At 39.8% G+C, this 19,085-nt stretch overlaps 1 protein-coding gene across 1 annotated transcript in view; it reads left to right on the top strand.

Annotated features, from left to right (window-relative positions):
• The first annotated feature begins 4,535 nt into the window (after nucleotides 1–4,535).
• The window catches only part of FAM189A1 (family with sequence similarity 189 member A1), a 287,059-nt gene continuing 272,509 nt past the window's right edge, over nucleotides 4,536–19,085 (top strand). The window contains exons 1-2 of the mRNA XM_032593500.1: nucleotides 4,536–4,697; nucleotides 11,471–11,590. Of these exons, the coding sequence (XP_032449391.1) occupies nucleotides 4,536–4,697; nucleotides 11,471–11,590 (282 nt within the window). The remainder of the gene's footprint in view (nucleotides 4,698–11,470; nucleotides 11,591–19,085) is intronic.

Below are 19,085 nucleotides of genomic sequence, written 5' to 3' on the forward strand. Positions count from 1 at the left end.
CCTCCCACCCCTTGTCCTCATAAAAATGGTATTAAAAAAAATTTTTGTAGGAAAATAGGCTTATAAGATTTATTTTACTTTTTAATTTATTTACTGATTTTTCCCAGGCTATGCTCTCTATGTTCTGTGTCTAGAGATGCCAGGGATTATAAGATTACAATCAGGCTAATGAGTTTACCACTGCTTGGGTTTAAAAATAACTGTAACAAAAATGGTTATATATATTATATAAATTTGGGGAGAGGCTTCCACAAGATAAATTTTACTTTGTGGGTTCCATTTTTGTTAAAAGCATGCCTGTAAGATGTCTCTGGGGGCAAGTTCTAAAATGATAGTCAGGACTAAAATGATATTGTCAGGAGAGTGATTCCAAGTATTGTCTAGCAGTTGTAAAAGATTCAGAATGACACATAGGTGGACCCCTCCCCACCCCTGTAGACCTGTTTCATAAACATTTAGATTCATAAAAAAGATAAGTAACGTGGAATTCTTTAAGTATGGACCACTAGTTCCATCACAATAAAACCATACCTGCAGGGGCCTGGAGTGGTACAGCAGGAAGGTAAGTACAACTGACCTTTGAACAATACTTAGGTTGGGGAACCAATCCCCTGTGCAGTTGAAAATCCGTGTATAACTTCTGAAACTTAACTACTTAACAGAAACTGAACTACTTTTAGCCTACTGTTGACTGGAAGCCTTACTGATAACAGAAATAGTTGATGAACACATTCTGTATTGTATATGTATTGTATGCTGCATTGTTACAATAAACTAAGCTGGAGAAAAGAAAATTGTATTGAAAAAATAAGGAAAAGAAAATAGATTTGCAGTACTGTACCGTAGTTATTGAAAAATGTCTGCATGTGCATGGACCCGTGCAGTTCAAACTTGCGCTGTTCAAAGGTCAACTGTATGTGGTGGTCCAGAACACAGGTACTAAGGCTGGATGGCCTAGGTTCACGCCCTAGCTCCTCTATTGCCACCAGTGTGGCCTTGCACGAGGTTCCTGGCCACTTGACCTGTTTTTCTTCTTTAGAATATCAGATCTTAACAGTACCTCCCTCTTCAGATCTTTGTGAGCATTAAACAAGTGGAGTGTGCAAACATAGATGCACATAAAGTGTGAAGAACCGTTTTGGCACATAGAATGCATCAGTAACCCTTAACTATAATTTACGCTTCTGGAATGGAGTGTATTGTGGGCCAGCAGCAGAAGCCAGTTTTGGCTAACAAGCAAAAAGGAGACTAGCAGAAGGTTGTTGGGGAGGCGGGAGCTCACAGAGCAGGGTCAGTCAGTAAGATAAAGAATGGGACAACCCTGATGCTGTCTAGCTCAGTTTCATCAGATACTGCCCATTTTGTTTTCTTATGCTCTTTTGTCAGTTCATCCAATACTCAGAGTGGGTCCTTGGCCATTTTGAGGGAGGTGGTTGTCTCTAGGAAAATTAAAGCTAGATTAGATCAGGCCTTGTGCAGGGTGATCCTTCTCTCCTTCCTTGCTCCTTCACTGCCTTCCTTCTTCTTCTCTCCCTCTCTTCCTCCCTTTTCCATCAACCCATTCATTCAGCCATCCAGCCATCTACCCACCCATAATAGTCTGAGTTCCTGCTGTGTGCCAGGTCCCATGCTAAGAGATGGAGATATAGTTTGGATAGGACACACAAGGCCTTTGCCTGGTGAGCTTACATTCTGGAGCAGGGGGACAGGCAATAAATAAGTAAATTATTTCATATAGATACATGTGTTGAAAAAGAAATAAAACTGCAATGCAATAGACAGGGTCAGGTCTCTGCTATGGATGGGGAACTCAGGGAAGGCCTTTCTCTAAGCAGGTGACATTTGAACTGACACCTCTGTGATGGATAGAGCCAGTCATGGGAAGAGCCTTCTATCTCAATGCAGAGAGGCAGTCATTATCTCTAACTTACCCTCTGAAAGAGAAAAAACTTCCTGCCTCTTCCTACTTTGTATGTTGCTGAAATCATATGCAAATTTAGTTCCACATTACTATTGGTTTTGCCTCATCATCTCTTGGATCTAGGGACATCAAGGGCCTTGTTGCCTGGCCTTGACCTTTGTCTCCTCCCACCTTAGCCTGGGGTGACACATCCATATCTGCGAATTTCCATGGGCTCCTTGCCAACTCCTGAGCAGGCTTGGTGCTTGGGTAGAGTGGTCAGCAGAAGTTTGCACTTTCTATTTCCCAGTCCTTTCCCTCAGAGTTGATTTCTCCTTAGAGACAGTGTGTCCATGATGGTTGGGGTCTGTAACAACGGCTTCTGGGCATCAGAGAAGGTATAGGTTAAATAGAATTGGAAAGTCTGTCCAGCTTCTCCTGTGCAGGTAAGGGTTCATGGCCTTACATCAGGCATGGATGACTAAAGCAGTCCAGCTGGTTAGGGTGGACTTGTCATTTTGACTTCTTTAATTGGAGCTCCTTCCTTCACCTGTCACCTCCAATCATGGAGGTGTCCTCACTCTAGCTATAGGATTGGGTATTGCTTCATCCAGTTGGCATTCTAAAGCTGATTACCTGGTTACTTCTCTGAGAGTCCTGAGAAATACAGTTTCAGATCATTGCCATCTCTAGGTTTCAACCACAAACTTACTTGTTCCTCCCACCAGATCTTGTCAGAATCAGGACAGAGGTGAGGAAGGACTGAAACCAACAAAGAAGGTGACATTTTTAATGGGTTATATGTGACAGAGTATACACATAAATATAAAATCCCAGCTTTAACATAGGATACCCAAATCCAGCAAAGTAAATATTAACAGTGCCGGCATAAGATAGAGAAGACCTATCATTTTGGCAGTTAATGTGAAAACAGATCTGGGTGTCTCCGTTGAGAGCAAGTTTAGTGTGAGCCAATGTGATAAGCTACCTGACAAATCCTAGAGTCTTTCAATAATCCTGGTACATCTCTGTGCAGTGAAAGTTGTTGCTTATAATTCTGATGACCCATGACTATATTTAAACCTTTTTATTTGGCAAGCATTAGGGATGACTGATAGCTCTATTTTTATATTTCACGGTTTCTAAATGTGATGCTGTTTCTTGACATTTTCATTATACTTTTATATCAGCTGGTGAGTGTAAGCTCAGGAAACTCCCACTTTATAAAATCTGTCAATTCTGGATGCTATTTATAATAAAAATAGTGACACATTTGGAAATCTGGGTGGGCATGTACTAAGAACATTGGTCATTTTAAATTCTGTTTTCTAATAATGTATTTCAACAATTCAGAAATTTTTATTTTCTTTTGGTAAAATAGCTAAAGAAAAATTGGAAAAATGAAGCTTTAAAAAATGAAAGTATATTTTTTGAGTGTATGAGAGTCTAGCTGTCCAAAAGCTTGGTGTGAAAGAACTGATAAGGAATTTATAAGGCTAGCCACAGGGGCTCTTCTTGATTTAGTTGTGGAAAGCAGACTTCTAGTGATTCCATGAATGTTCCATACCAGGTTTTTGATCTGACTGTTATTTTACTCTACTGACTCTTCAACATGTCTGTTGTCTCATTTGTATCCCATTTAAAAATTAATTCTTATAATAAGTAGGTTGGCTATAGGTCACAATATTTAATCTTAATAAATAGCCAGGGAGTATTCTGTTTATATTATGATCAATTTCTTTATCTCTGTGTCAGTTTTGCACTTTTAAAGTAAAAAGGACTGGGGCACCTGGGTGGCTCAGTCAGTTAAGCGTCCGACTTCAGCTCAGGTCATGATCTCACAGTCAGTGAGTTCGAGCCCCACGTCGGGCTCTGTGCTGACAGCTCAGAGCCTGGAGCCTGTTTCGGATTCTGTGTCTCCCTCTCTCTCTGCCCCTCCCTGGCTCATGCTCTGTCTCTCTATGTCTCAAAAATAAATACAAATATTAAAAACATTTTTTTGTGGTTTTATGTGTAGATTTTATTTTTTTTATATATATATGAAATTTATTGACAAATTGGTTTCCATACAACACCCAGTGCTCATCCCAAAAGGTGCCCTCCTCAATACCCATCACCCACCCTCCCCTCCCTCCCACCCCCCATCAACCCTCAGTTTGTTCTCAGTTTTTAACAGTCTCTTATGCTTTGGCTCTCTCCCACTCTAACCTCTTTTTTTTTTTTTTTTCCTCTTATGTGGATCCTGAGAAACTTAACAGAAACCCATGGGGGAGGGGAAGGGAAAAAAAACATTTTTTTAAAGTAAAAAGGACTTAGAGAAGGTCCTAATTCCAATGACTATGTGATGACCTCTAGTTTGGTATTCTCAACACATATTCTGTTAGTTCTGATTAAAAGTGCAGATTCCTGGGTGTGTAGACAGAATAATGCCTCTGCCTCCAAGATGTCCATGTCCTAATCCCCCGAACCTGTAAATGTGTTACTTTATATGGCAAAAAGGACTTTGTTGATGTGATTAATTTAAGAATTTTGAAGTGGGAGATTATCCTAGATTATCTGGGAGGGCCCAATGTCATCATAGGGGCCTTCAGAAGGGAAAGAGAGGGACAAGGGGGTCAGAGAAGGAGGTGTGAGGATGGGAGGAGAGCTCAAGAGTGATGCTGGACCACAGGCCAGGGAATTCAGAAAGTCTCTAGAAGCTGGTAGAGATAAGAGAACAGATTCTTCCCCTTGGAACCAGAAGGAATGCAGCTCTACCAATCCATTTTGGACTTCAAACCTCCATAATTGGAAGACAGTACGTTTATGTGTTTTAAGCCACTAAATTTATAGTAATTGGTTACATCAGCCATAGACCTTCCCAAGTTGAATGGTCTGGGAGTTGAGACTGAGGTGGTTTGCCCTTCTGTCCTCCCCCCCCCACCCCCATACACACTGCAGGATTCTTATGAATTGTGGATCAGGGGAAGTTATTTACTCATATTAATTTGAAAGTAGCTGCAGGGTAATGATTTAGGCCTTGGAAGCTTTGAAAATAGAACCATCAGAACAACAATATTACACATAATGTTTATAAAGACACATAGATTACAACAAAAATGTCTAGTTTGCTTTAAATCTAAGCAAATAAATCACCTGTAAACATGTAACCTAGGGTTAAAGAACAAAAAGAAAGTACTAAAGAGTCCACTCTGACATCTTCTTGGAAACCCACATGCCTACATGTTTCTTTGGCCTTCCCTCATCATTTACTCAAATACACAATGATAAGTCAAAGCCTTCATGTTTAATCCTGATGGCACAGTTCTCTTCTGCTTCTTTATATAATGCACACATACATATATGTACTGTGTGTGTGTGTGTGTGTGTGTGTGTGTGTATATATATATATATATATATATTCTGGAAATTTTTCTGAATCTCAATGGTTAAACAAATCAACAATAAGCATTAAATAGGAAAAAGTAGGCCTATATTCAAGGGAAAGAGAACCTGACTGATACTAGATTTTAATCCTCAAAAGTAAGTGCTAGAAGATAATGCAGCAGCATTTATGTTTCATAAAGAATAAGGTTGTTAAGTAAGATTTTGTAGGCTTTCTATATGCAAGATTTCTAAGCTCATTCATGTAAATGGGCAAATAATACTTATCTTCAGAAATACAATGGATTTAGTGTCTGCATCCCATTTCTGAAAGAAAAAAAATTCTTGAAGTGCATAAGCCAAATGAAAGAATTTATGAATAAAGATAAGGCAAGAAATGAGAAGCATTGGTGTAAATGATTCAGCAGTGAGCCACTGAACCCATAAAATATAAAGTAGGGGTAGTTGATCTAATGTGGTTGCTTCAGTAAAATCTGGGAGGTAGAGTGGAGTAGAAAATCTTGCCTTCTTGAATAGAGCCTGTACGTGTATATTCCATTGATATATAAATGTTAGGTGTGTAATTTTAAATAGATATTAAAATTTAAATAGAAAAGCTATGTATAAATTCCAAATGACCAGAAAAAGAAAATAGCAAATAGAAAAGTTGACCAAAATAAAAAAAGATGGAAAATTAGAAAAACAAAAGATCAGAAAATACAATAAACAAGCATAAACATAAGAGCAGGAAAAAAAAATCAGATATGTCAGCTATCACAATAAATATAAGTTGCTTAAATTCCTCTATTAAGAGACAGTGCTTTGGACTGAGACCAAAAGCAACAATCAGATGGATGCTATTGAGCAAAAAATGTGTTGAATGAAAAGACCCAAGGCATATACAAGGAGATACCTGGCAAGGGACAAAAAAAGAAAAGAGAGAGAGAGAGAGAGTAGGGCTATCAACAATATAAGATCAAATAGAATGTAATACAAAAAATAATTAAACAGTAAAGAGGCTTTAGAACTATTAGTAAAGTGTAATCATCATCAAAGATGTTTGGGAATACATTGTCTGATGGGTTTTGATGACAGAAATAAAATGTACTAAGTCAGTAGAATTGGTAGAACATGACCTTGTTGATAAGAGCAAGATACTGATAGACACAGACATGATAAAGACTTATTTTTGTGGCTACCAGTGAGTGAGGAACTGGGAGGGATGTGGCAGGAATTTTTTCAGAACACTGCTTTCAGAAAGACTTGAGTTATAAGTAAAAGGACATGTATTGAAACTGTGAGCTTGAGAATACCTGGGGGTGGGGGACTGCCTGACATTTAGGCTTCATGGTCATGACCAGAATAAAGAAACTGAGAGTTCACAGAACCACTGTCCTTCTTCTTCTTCCTGCTATCAGTGTTCTCATGTTGGGCTACAAGTGGTGCAGGCAGCCTGTAGCCTCTGTTTCATTCCCTTTACCTGAGAGCATAGAGCCTGTCCAGAAAGGGTAGTAGGGGGCCAACAGTGACATTAATCTCATCTTTTTTCATAACAGACAAATTCTTGAGACAGTCTAAGTGTCTATTATAGGAGGATTGGTGTCCACAGATGTCCACAATACCTTTTTAAATGAAAATCTGTACTGTGAGCCTAGCCTTTATAAAAAAAATCAAATGAACTTAATAGAAAAAAAGCTAGATATAAATACACTCAAATATTGCCATTGGTTTGTCTCTGCATGCAGTAGTATAGGTAATTTTTACTTTCTTCTCTATAATTTTTCATATTCTCTAAATTTGGCAACTTGAGTATACATTATTTATCTAGTCAGGAAAAGCTATTTCCATCTTGAAAAAAAGGTACTCTACCTTATCTTTCTCCGAATTCCCACTATAATTTCCTATGCCAACATTTCCTCTAAGGGTGCAGTGAAAGATTGCTTATACAAGATGTTAAATATGTATTTTGAATGAAAAAGAGATTCCAAGGTCACATTTGGGGAAGGCCTAGTTATTCAAGGTTGAAATGTTTTCTTTCTGTACTATGTATTAGAACTTGCAGAGTGTTTGTTATTCTGATGTGCACTGTCACTCTTCATGAAAGGGATATACTACTGTATCATGTTTTCAGACCTCATTGACTATGGAACCTTTTTTTGATATGTGTCCCTTGAGAAACTAGTACTCTGTGGGAAACACTCCAAGACACACTCATTTATCCCAAAATTATTCATTTGATCATGTATCTCAGATTCCATGCAGGCACTCCTTGGCCTTCAAGATCTGGCATTATTGACTGGGACCTGCCTGGTTGTTCTGTTCAGGATGTCCCAGGCAGTCCCCATACTTTCTTCTAATTCCCACAGATTATGTGCTCCATTCTCTGGAATCTCCATGCTCAGGGACTACTTCAGCACTGCCCTGTCTTATTCAAATTTGACAGTCAAAAAACCTTTGTGAGTTTTTGTCAGCTTCCCTCTACCCTGGTCTACCCATACAAAGGCATTTTTTTCTGAAGCATTAAAAAAAGATTACTGATGATTTTGTAGGGGAGGTGGTAGAGGGTAGCAGATTTCTCTTGCACAGTTGAGTGCCAACAACTTTCAACATGTATAGATATCAAGAATTCTTTGGTCTTAATAGCCAAAAAGGATCTTTCTCTGTTATTCTTCTCTCATTTAATGTACAGATGCTGGCCATTCTCTTCCAAACTCCTGGAGTTTATCTTGTTGTCCCTTCTTTTCAAATCCAAGAATTAAACATTTCTTTTCCTCCTATAATTCAAGGGCTTTTTACTTAGCCCTGGCAGCCTCTCTGAAACTGTCCCAGGGTTGTTAAAACTTACCAAGAGGAGAGGAGATAATATGTCTGTGGGGCTCTTATGTAGGTGAGAGGTCACTTGCTCAGTGCCATTGAGCTGGCATGTCTTCTTGTGTTTCTCATGTGTTTTTCAGGGCTCCCCCATGCCATCTTCAGCATCTGGAATGATGTTGGCTGCTGTCCAGTACTTAGAGCCCATTGCTCATGAAATAATAATTGAAGAAATTAACTGATCTTAATCCTTTTGGTGCTTTGTGGGCAGAAATGCCAGATTTACTTTTCCCCACAGTACCATGAAAAATAGGGCAATTTGGGAGCTTTGGTACAATTTAGGAGAGTTTCAACTCTTAAACTAAAAAAAATTAAATGTAAAACGATCAGCTGTTTTTTCACAGGTATGATAGATGTTGGCATTATTCAGGTGGCTTGAGCATTTCAAATTTTATGTTAGTAAAAAGAAATATATTCATGTTTACCTCTTTTTAAAATTAATTTTTATGTCATCTAACAAAATAAGGACATAGTTTAAAAAGTCAAATAGCAAATAGGAATACTTAGTAGTTCTCTGCCCTAACTTGTCCAGAGACAATTACTTTTGATTCTTAGTTTTTTTCCTAGCACTTACAACATTTCTATAGTAAGATCCTGTTTTCTTTGATTAATCAGTTTTAGACACAATTTTAGACTTCTTATTATGGTAACCAGTATTTAGCTTTTTAACCTCACTGTCCCTTCTGCTTTCCTTATCTTACTCCCCATAGTGGGTGTATAAGTTAAGTCAGTATTTGGGTTTAAATTACTGCATATGTAAATATTATTTATTCCAGAGCCATGTAGTGAATTATGAATTATTGACTAACTTACCTTTTTTCCCCTCAAGTTGATACTTGCCTTCCTTTTTCATTTGCTTTATCATTCAGTACCTCCCTTGCTGTAGCTTCTCATGCAATTTTATACAGTCAGTTCCAGCAAGTAATCTTCCTGTTCCCTTTTTCTTCTTGGATACCTCATTTGCTTATCTTGGGTTGATGGCTTTCCGGGCCTGCTGTACAGCTGTCATCTTGGAATATGCTGTTATTTTTGGAATTCTCTTTACCCATTTTCTGGATCTCAAGTCTTCTTCATTCTGGCCTTGCTCCCTTGTTTTGCTGGAGTACAATCCTATATTAATTTCATCTAAAAAGATGCCGCATGGTTTCAACATACCTTCTCTTAGCTCACTCTGCTGTAATGTGAGCTAGTGCTGGTCAGTCCCTACACCACAGACCTTTTGTTTTTTTTCTTTTCAGGGGATAGGCCTGCAGAATTCTGCTAGGAGGAATTTATGGATCTGTTTTCAATTGGCCTTCCCAATTCTTTTTCCTTGTTTTAGCTCCTCCTTCCCATTTGTTATATAAATGGCAAAGATGCTCTCACTCTGTTTTGTGTATTGGCCCCTAGGTGGTTTATTTCCTCACCACATATTGAAACCTATTAACTTAAAAGCTTGCTGGTGCTTGGGCACCTGGGTGGCTCAGTCATTTAAGCCTTCGACTCTTGGTTTCAGTTTATGTTATAATTTCATGGTTCATGTGATTGAGTCCTATGTTGGGCTCTGCACTGACAGCACAGAGCCTGCTTGGGATTTTCTCCTTCCCTCTCTCTCTGTCCTTCCCCTGCTTGCTCATGCTCTCTGTCTCTCTCAAAATAAATACACTTAAAAAAAAAAAGCTTGCTGGTGCCAAACTTGAAGTTTTAACACACCCAATCATTTTAAAGAATAGCATGAGTAAACAGATCTTTAAAAGATTTTTATTTTTAAAAAATTTTTTTTTAGCATTTAGAGCCTCCTTGCTTTGCATAATCTGAAAGACCTCCCTCAGCATCTGGTGGCTGTTGATAAGATCCAACCTTGTAGTTAAAGGCCCCATGCTGCTGCTGCCCCTTAAGCTGTCTGACCCAGAGGCTTCTCACTGTGCTGCTGAGTGACATCGCCTAGATGTATGCGCCCCTCTCTGATGCCCCTCTACCTCTACTCTAGGAGTTCCCTTGCCCTCCTTCCCTCTGGATGGTGGCCAGCTGGCCTTAGGCCCCTGGACAGTGTCATGTTATAAGGCATTTCCATTCTTATGAAACCAGGCATCACCTGATAAAGCGCATTGTGGATTACTGCCTTTTTTGGCCTTTTTCCTTGATCAGCTCCTCACATCTACATTAACTCAGCTCTGGCTCCAGGGATGTCCAGAGAGGCCCGTGCCTGAACCTTCTGGGAATTCTGAGAATTCCCAACTGGTTGTACACCTGGTTCTGTTTTCTGCTGCTTTGGAATTCATCTTTCTCAATTCTGCCAAATCAGTGCCATCTGTCTATCTTTTTCCTAGCTTCCAAAGTTTGTTTGCCATCAATATTTGTTTATCCCTTCCATCAGTCTTTATTCCTTCCTGTTTACCTGGGCTTCTCTCTGGGTCAGTGTCCTTTAGCTTTCCTTAGTGCAGCTTTGCTGGTGACAAATCCTGCTCTGATTGTCTGAAACAGTCTTTATTTCACATTTGTTTTTTGAAGGTTGTTTTCTTGGTTATAGAATTCTAGGTTTGTAGTTATTTCCTTTTAGGAAATTATAGGTGGTCTCCATGACTTTGCTTAGAAATTGACTTTCAGTTTTTTTGTTACTTCTTTAAAGGTAATGTGTGTGTGTCCAATTCACCCCTTTGCTGGAATTATTGAATAATTTGTGGTTTGTTATTTTATTTGTTTTGGAAAATTCTCAGCCATATGTCTTCCACACTCTTCTGGGGGTGTTTTGTTTTTTTGTTTGTTTGTTTTTGTTTTTTTCTCTCTGGGACTCAAATTACACGTGTCAGGTCTTTTCATTATGTCTTATATTGCTCTAATATTATTTTTTACTTTTTTCTCTTTATCTTTTAGTTTGGGTACTTGTTTTAATTGACCTGTCTTGTAGTTTACTAGTCCTGCTTTCTTCTGTATCTAATCTGATATTAAACCCATCCACTGAATTATAAATTTTGGGTATTTCTTTTTTTAGTCCTACACTTTTTCTCTTTGATTTTTAAAGCTTTTAATTATCAAGTGAAATTCTTCCTTTCATTTGTTTTGTCCATCTTTTGTTTTCTTGGACATAATGATTCTGAAGGTGCCCAGCTAACTTCATTATCTGGATTGTTTGACAGCAATCCCCTTATGGCAGGTGGGGACTGATGTGTCAGAGGTAGTGTGTAGTCCAGGTGAGCTGCAGTCTTGTTTTGGTAAGTCCTGGCCTTATGGGGTTTTCAAATGGTACTCTTTTGTATTCTTCATAGACCCTCCCTCTGGGGTTTCTGAATTACAATCTTTATCTTCACTCTGCTTTTCAGTGGCTTTTTGTTAAAGATTTATGTGCTTTACCCTCAGAATTTGGAAAATATCCCAAGGGGTAAGCCAAACCTGTGCTTGCATCCCAAGTCTCTGTGTAAAGCCAAGCCAGGGTTCTCTGGCTTCTGCTTCTGCCACAAATTGGCCAATGCCTCTAGGGTAAGGAAGTTGCAGAGGTTAGCTTCACTCTAGGAGGAAAGTTTTCTTCTCAGTGCAACTGCTCTGAATTTCATTGCTCTCAGCTTCTTTCAAAGAGTTAGTTTCCAGATTTTATCTAATTTTTCCAGTTGTTCTTGATGGGAACATTGATGTGCTGTTAACTACTCCAGCCTACTTAGAAGTAGAAGACCTTAATGACTGTGAACTGCCTTTAAGAAGCGTAAGTCAAGCTTCCCTTATGCATAAATAATGGCATCCCTCTAACTGCTCTGACTTATTCAGTAGGACCTTTATGTAGGTAAGACATAGCAATATAAATTTTAAGTAATGGTGCCTGGAACACTGTGTCAGGGAGGATTCTGCATGGTGTCCCCTCTGCACTTGGCCAGGAGTGGTGCTGTGATGGAGGAGTTTTGTCTCTTTTGGTTGTGGGAGGAGGTTGCCCCCTGTTTGCCTTTCCTGTTGAAGGATTCCACTTCAGTACTTGACAGACATTTGGACAGAGCTCTTAAAGAAAACGAAAGCACATTAAGTTAAATGCTGCTTTTACGCTGGAGAAAACTGGTGAGCAGGAAGTGTTTGATAAAAGCTCAGGTTTTTAGAGTGCTGTTATTAATGTTTTGATAAAATACTGCACTCCCTGTGCATTTTTTGTTTGTGTCGTGCATAACTTAAACTTTGCAGTAGACTTCATGATAGCATGTCTTTAAAATGTGTTTGCTGTAAATTCTGAATAAATGATCCCAATCATTATTCTAAAATGTTCCAAATTGCTTCTATTCTTACAGTTGTTAGTATGCCACATATTATTCCATTCTGATTTTTTGCTGAGCAAAACATAATTGCTTTTGTGGAATATAGCTCTATTGATGGTGTAATCAGATATTAAAAATAGTATTGCAGAGTTTTGCAGAAAATACAATTAAAGAAGCAGTGAATGTGTGTGTCTTTCCACTCCTGTTCATAACTATTCTTTTCAGACTAGAGCCATTAGAGAAAATCAAATCTTGATTTGAGATTATTTATATGGAAAATAGCCATGAATTATATTTGTAATATAATACATATTTTAACCATAGGAAAGTTTCTTTTTGTACTCAGATTATTGCACATGGGACTGGGGACTTAAAACAGTCTTTCCTAAGCATGAAATTTCTTCTGTAGTATGTCTTTGCTGTTCACGAGTGTTGACTCTCATGGAATTGGTTAGGCTTCTCAGTGTTGACTTTGAAACTTACTAGATCTGTTTCCTTCAACAGATTATTTCACATCTTGGAGACTTGGTTTCTTTGTCTGTAAGAAGGGAGACAATGAGCCCCTCCTGAGTTGATGCATAATGAGGTACTCGTTGTGATAGTCCTTGGTGAGAGTTGTTCCTTGGGTTCTACTCTTTGAAGCTAACCAAATGCTCTCCATCTCTCCACCTTTCCATGTTTCCCTGAACCACCATTTTAGGCATCCAGGCAAAGGTTTAAAAGCTGTAAGGATGCCTGGGTGGCTCAGTCAGTTGAGCGTCCAACTGTTTATTTCACTTCAGGTCATGATCCCAGGATCATGGGATTGAGCCCTATGCCAGGCTCCTTGCTGAGTGTGGAGCCTGCTTAAGGTTCTTTCTTTCTCTCTCTCTCTCTCTGCCCCTTCCCTGCTCTCACTCTTTCTCTCTCTGTAAAATACATACATACATACATATATACATACATATATAAGTGATGATATTTTCATACAGTGGAATATCATTCAGCCATTAAGGTGATGTAAATGAATACTTACAGGATGTGATGTCATGATCATGATACATTATATGGTAATGATTATTGACAAGACTGTGAGCCATTTTTTTAAAAATCTAGTTAAGTAGAATACAATAGGAATACAATAGGGTCCAATCTATAACAGAAGTTATGGAAGTGGTGAGAAATAAATTGTTTCCTTTTCTTCCTTTAGCTTGTAGGGCTTTCCAGAAAGCCCCATATATTTTTATATGTTGAACTTGCATTACCTTTGTTATAAAATACAGAGTAAAACTAAGAACACTGCTGCTTAGGCTGTGCTGCCTCATTGTGGCTACAGAAGTGGACAGGTGTGCAGGTGAGGGGGATGGGTAGTCTTGGGAGGCTGAGTGTCTGCACACCAAGAGCCTTCAGGAACATCACTTATGCCCAGGCCCTTTGCTCAGTTTGGGGACTGCCCACATGAAAAAGGTATGTCCTCTGCCCCCAGGACTTGCTACATGCCAGGAAAATGGGCACATGGGTGGGGTGTGGGCCCTGGTGCCCTGGTACCATGGTTCCGTAGCTTTCTCCTGGGGGGCTTCACATTCTGGTGCAGGAAGGGGGAGGCCCAAGCAATTCATTGTGGTGGAGGGACCTGGATGAGGCAGCACAGATAGGCAGGAACTCTCTGAGCCTAAAGATTTGGGACTTACCCCAAAGGCAGAAGAAGGGAAGAGTCTCAGAAGAGGAGAGGGCATGGTCATATCTGAATGGGCATGTGATTCTGCAGAATGGAGAATAGGTTCGAGATGCAGTCAGAAGTGGGGGCAGGGAGACCTGTTGTAGAGCTGTTACTGTAGTTCTGGTGGTGAGGTGACAGCCAGGTAGCCAGTGTGGGTGGAGGGTAGAGGCATGGGCAGAAGAGGTGTATCCAGTATGAGTTGGACAGTGTGATGTACCTGCTTTGGATAGGATGTGAGCATGAGGAGGGTGTCAGGGAGGGAAGCGGCGTAACTTCAGATTTCTGAAAGGCCTCAGACCGAGGTAGGAAATGTCCTGGCTGGGGTGGAGGTGTGATGGCATGGTTGGCACTATTGAGTCAGACCTGCTGATAAGGCATCCAGCAGGTTTCCATAGGCTTGGGGATGTGCACAGGGGCCTGGAAGGCAGAGAGGCTGGGGGAAGAGGTTGGAGACACTCAATGAAGGATGCAGCAACAGTGAGAATAAGCTGTCCCAAGACAGATCACCTATAGAAGGAAGGAGAAGGGTTGAGGAGATGGGCAGGGGATGTTTCAGGGAGGGGTGGCTGCAGGGACCAGTGGCAAGGAAAGGGGAACAGGATTGGAAAATAGCAGTGGTCCTGACCCCTGCTACCCAGCCCTTGGGGAGGCCACTACATCTATCCAGGGCCATTAGGGGGAGATCCCCTGCATGCTGCCAGCATGACACAGTTGTGCAGGTTCCCCAGCCTCTGTTTGGGGGTCCTAGAAGTATCTAAGCCTGTGGGTAGATATAGACCATGAGTGAGGGGTGGGGGCCAAGGTGTCCCAGCATGAGTCCCTTCAATTGGACAGTCATCAGCAGGCATGGTCCTCACTCCCATGGGATGGTCAGCAGTATAGAAGTGCTCCTATGTCCTCTCATAGAAATCAAGTCCCCCTACCCCCTTCCCCTGTTATCCCAACCCTCTGCCTCCTCTGGGCACCTCACTAAGTTCCAGAAAGAAGACTCACTCCGCACCCAAGTCTCTGTGTATGGCTTGGACAGCTGAAGAGGATCAGGGTTGGTGCAAGGACTTAGGGATGCCTGGGGTGGGGGGTAGCACCTGTCCCCCCTGGACTGCAAAGAAATCCTCCAAGGGGCAACTGTGAATGTCCAGGAATTCAGGGGACCCTGCAGGATCCAGTCTATAGGCTCAAGGGATTCTGAGAAGGGAGTGTGACTTGGGACAAGTTTAACTCAGAAGACACAGGGTTTAGGAGCATAGCCTCTGGCCCTGAGAATAGGCTGCCTCTAGGAAAACCCAGGCAAAGGCACCTTTAAGGAAAAGTCCTAGATTTTGGAGTTTGCATGAAGTGTGCGGTTTCTAACATTAGTACAGTGGGCCTTTATTCATAATCATTTGGAGATGAAGGAGCAATTTGTCTACCAGGCAGGTTCACTTCCTGTTGTAATTCCAGTGGATTTAAAAGTTGATGCGGGTCTGTGAATTTGCTTACATAATTATACTCTGATAGCTTTTCATTATACTTGATGTGATTTTAATGGAATTAATGTTCTGTATCAACAAATACATTGTTTTTATTGTGCAAAGAGGAGACTTTTAAAAGGAGAGAACCAAAATGGTTTGCACATGGTTTCTATAGTATTCTTTTCCAAACTGGGCAGTGTACCTGCCCACTTCATATTTTCTTCCCTGTGTTGGTTGAGGGAAGTAGAAGGGCAGGAGGCTTTTACACACGTTTGGGTACTAGTTGGAATTCATCTTTGAAACTTGCATTTATGTCTTCAGTTCTTACTGTTCTTAAATTCTTCCTATTCTCCATCAAAGAATAGCAGCCATATGGAATTGCCTATGGCCACCTGCCTATGGCATCTTACCTGGCAGACCAGGCCTCCCCACACACACCTTGGATCCCTACCACCTTCTGGACCCTCATCACAGTGCTTGTGATTCTGGTTTCTTGTCTTCTTAGTAAGGCCATAAGTCTTCAGAGACCCTCAACATTTGTTCTGAAGTACGGGGCCCTCAGTGCAAGTTGGAATTTGGCCCCATCCACCTCTCCCACCTGTGGAAGGGAGCATTAGAGGGAATTATGTCCCTCTTACCTGGGTATACCTATCCCCTTAGAAGGTAGAATCGGCTGTTGTTAGCTTGTGTTTCAGTAAAGTATTTTTTCTATTATTTATAAAACATGGGAACCTAAAAAGTACAAGGAGGAAGCCAAAGTCCCACTCTACAGAGATGATCATGGCTGTCTTTGGGATCTAGTGCTGATTTCTTTATGTATTTTGTGTGTTTGCATTTGTATTTATTTACTTAATGCAAGGGAAATTATCCTCCCTCCATACCATTTCGTAGCCTGCTCTTTCTTTTCTTCTTTTTCTTTTATGTGGTGTGAACATTTCCACACAGCACTAAATATTCTTCTACAACATGATTTAGTGTCAGCAATTGGAAAAGACCTAATAAATATAAGCAGTTCTCTGTTGCTAAACACCCAGGTCATTTCCCATTTTCAAAATTATAAAGAACACTTTGATTAATACCTGGAATTCTTAGAAGTGGAATTACAGGTTCCAGTGGTATGCATAGTTTAAAATATTCATGATATAATGCGTGCACAGATCAAAGGTTAGTATTTCAGAAAGTTACACATTTAATAGCAAGTGTTTCTTCCCTTCCTCTCTCTTCCAGTTTCCCATTGTTAAGTTCCTTGTGAATACTTCCAGAGAGAAACGTTTATGTATGTACTAGCATCCGTCCATTTCTCTGTTTATACAAATGGGATGATTCTATGCACACTGGGATATATCTTGTTTGTCAATTATTTATGCTTGAGATTTTCCGCAGTAGCATAAACAGATCTGCCTCAAATTTCATAATGCATATATTCACGCTCTATGTAAATATCAAAGTTTATTTAACTAGCCCTTTATTGTTACCCACTTGTTACAGGTTTTTGCTATAAACATCCTTGTGTAAGTGACTTGCCATACCTCTGGTACTGTATCCATAGGCTGTGTTCCCAGTAGTGAAATCATTCAATATAAGTATATGCATTTCCTATTTTGAGAGATTTATGAAATTGCCATGAAATAAGACTACATCATTTTATACCAACACCAATAATATTAAAGAGGAACTTCTTTTTCCTCTGTTCTTGCCACCACTGGGTTTTATCATACTTCACCAAAAAGTTGGCAGCCTGATAAAAAGTATTTGTCGTATTGTTCTGGCTTGCTTTTAAAAAATTAGAGTAGGTTTAAGCATCCCTTTATATGTTATCCTCCATTAAAAATGTGAACATACTTGGCCATATTTTCTATTGAGTGGTTCCCGTTTTGTAATGTTCATTTATTTAGAGAGAGAGAGAGAGAGAGCACACATGCACGCATGCCAGCAGGGGAGGGGCAGAGAGAGAGAGAGGAAGAGAGAGAATCCCAAGCAGGCTCCATGCTGTCAGCTCAGAGCCCAATTCAGGGCTTGAGAACCATGACCTGAGCTGAAATCAAGAGGCAGTGCTTAACCAACTTAGGCACCCAGGTGTTCCCTTTCTTATTAATTTATATGAACTCTATAAATTAAGACAATCAACCTTTTGTCTGTTGTATGTATTTTAAGTATTTTTCCCATTTGGAACTGGTCTTCCATTTTATGTTCTTTTTAAACCACAAACATTCATCGGCTCTTACCATGATAAGGCTGCATGAAGAAGCACCCCAAAACTCAGTGGTTGGCAGTATCCAGTCTTTGTTTTCTGCTCTGGTTTGCAGGTCATTGGGGTGGCCCCAATGTGTGCTATATGTCCATTCTGTGGCCCAGGCTGCATTTGATGTTGGGTGGCAGGCAACATGAGATGCCCCGGAAGTCCTGGGAGTGATGGCCACCTCCACCCTGTGTGGCCAAGCAAGTTTCGTGGCCAAGCCCAGCATTGGGAGAGGATGAGTACTGTATGCACTCTCTTGGGAGGCTTCCATGTTACCCATAAGAAGCATGGACTTATGCTTCTAATATGGCAAGGCCCTGGGATTGAGAGCAAAGATCCAGTCTACTATTACATACGGATTCTTTTAATATAAACATTTGAAATTTACTAATCTTTTCTGTGAGGACTCTTGATTCTGTGTCATGCCTCAAAACACTGAATTCCTTTCAAGATTGTTTTTAAAAATGCTTCCATGTTCTTCTAGGTCTTTCAGGTTTTAATTTATGATTTACTCTTTGATTACTCTGGAATTTATTTTGGTATAAAGAGTAAGGTAGAAAATAAGTTTTATTTCTTTCCAAGTGACTAACCCATTGTTCCAATGCTTTTTATTGAATAGATTTCCTTTTTCCCTTTATAGTATTTTAATTAGAATTTCATGGACTTTGTGCAATCTTTGGTCTTTCTGTTTTAAAAAATGATTTTGGGGGGGTGGTGCCTGAGCCTGGGTGGCTCAGTCGGTTAAGCATTTGACTCTTGATTTTGGCTCAGATCATGATCTCAAGGTTCATGAGTTCATGTCCCATGTAGGACTCTGCATTGACAGTGCAGAGCCTGCTTGGGATTCTTTCTTTCCTTCTCTGCCCCTTCCCCTTCATATTATGTCTCTCTCTTTCATAATAAATAAACTTTAAAAAAATTTAAAAATGATTTTTTGTATCAAATATGAGGACTTTTATATTCTCAGTAGATATTTAAGATTTTGATGTTGTTCTTCCTCACTTCATATTAGTCTTTGTGTTCTAAGTCATTCTGCCTTTTTCCTTGCTGTTATAAATGGAATATTTAATTTAATTCTCTTTTCTAATCAGTCTTTGCATGCATATAGGAAAGCTATTTTTTCTGTAGTTCATGAGCTTATATCCTGACACTGTAATGTGGGTGAGTGCTTTAATTTTCTCATCAGTGCAGTGGGGCACAAAAATCACACATGCCTTTTAGGGTTGTCAGGACACAAAGAATTAAAGTATAAAGCCTTAGTAAGTGTATGTCATACAGTCAGTGTTCACTAAATATAAGCAGTGTCATAATTTTTAAATATATTAATTTTCTAGCTATATGATTTACTGAA

This window comes from Lynx canadensis, chromosome B3 (assembly GCF_007474595.2).
Source record: "Lynx canadensis isolate LIC74 chromosome B3, mLynCan4.pri.v2, whole genome shotgun sequence".
NCBI classification, from domain to species: Eukaryota; Metazoa; Chordata; class Mammalia; order Carnivora; family Felidae; genus Lynx; species Lynx canadensis.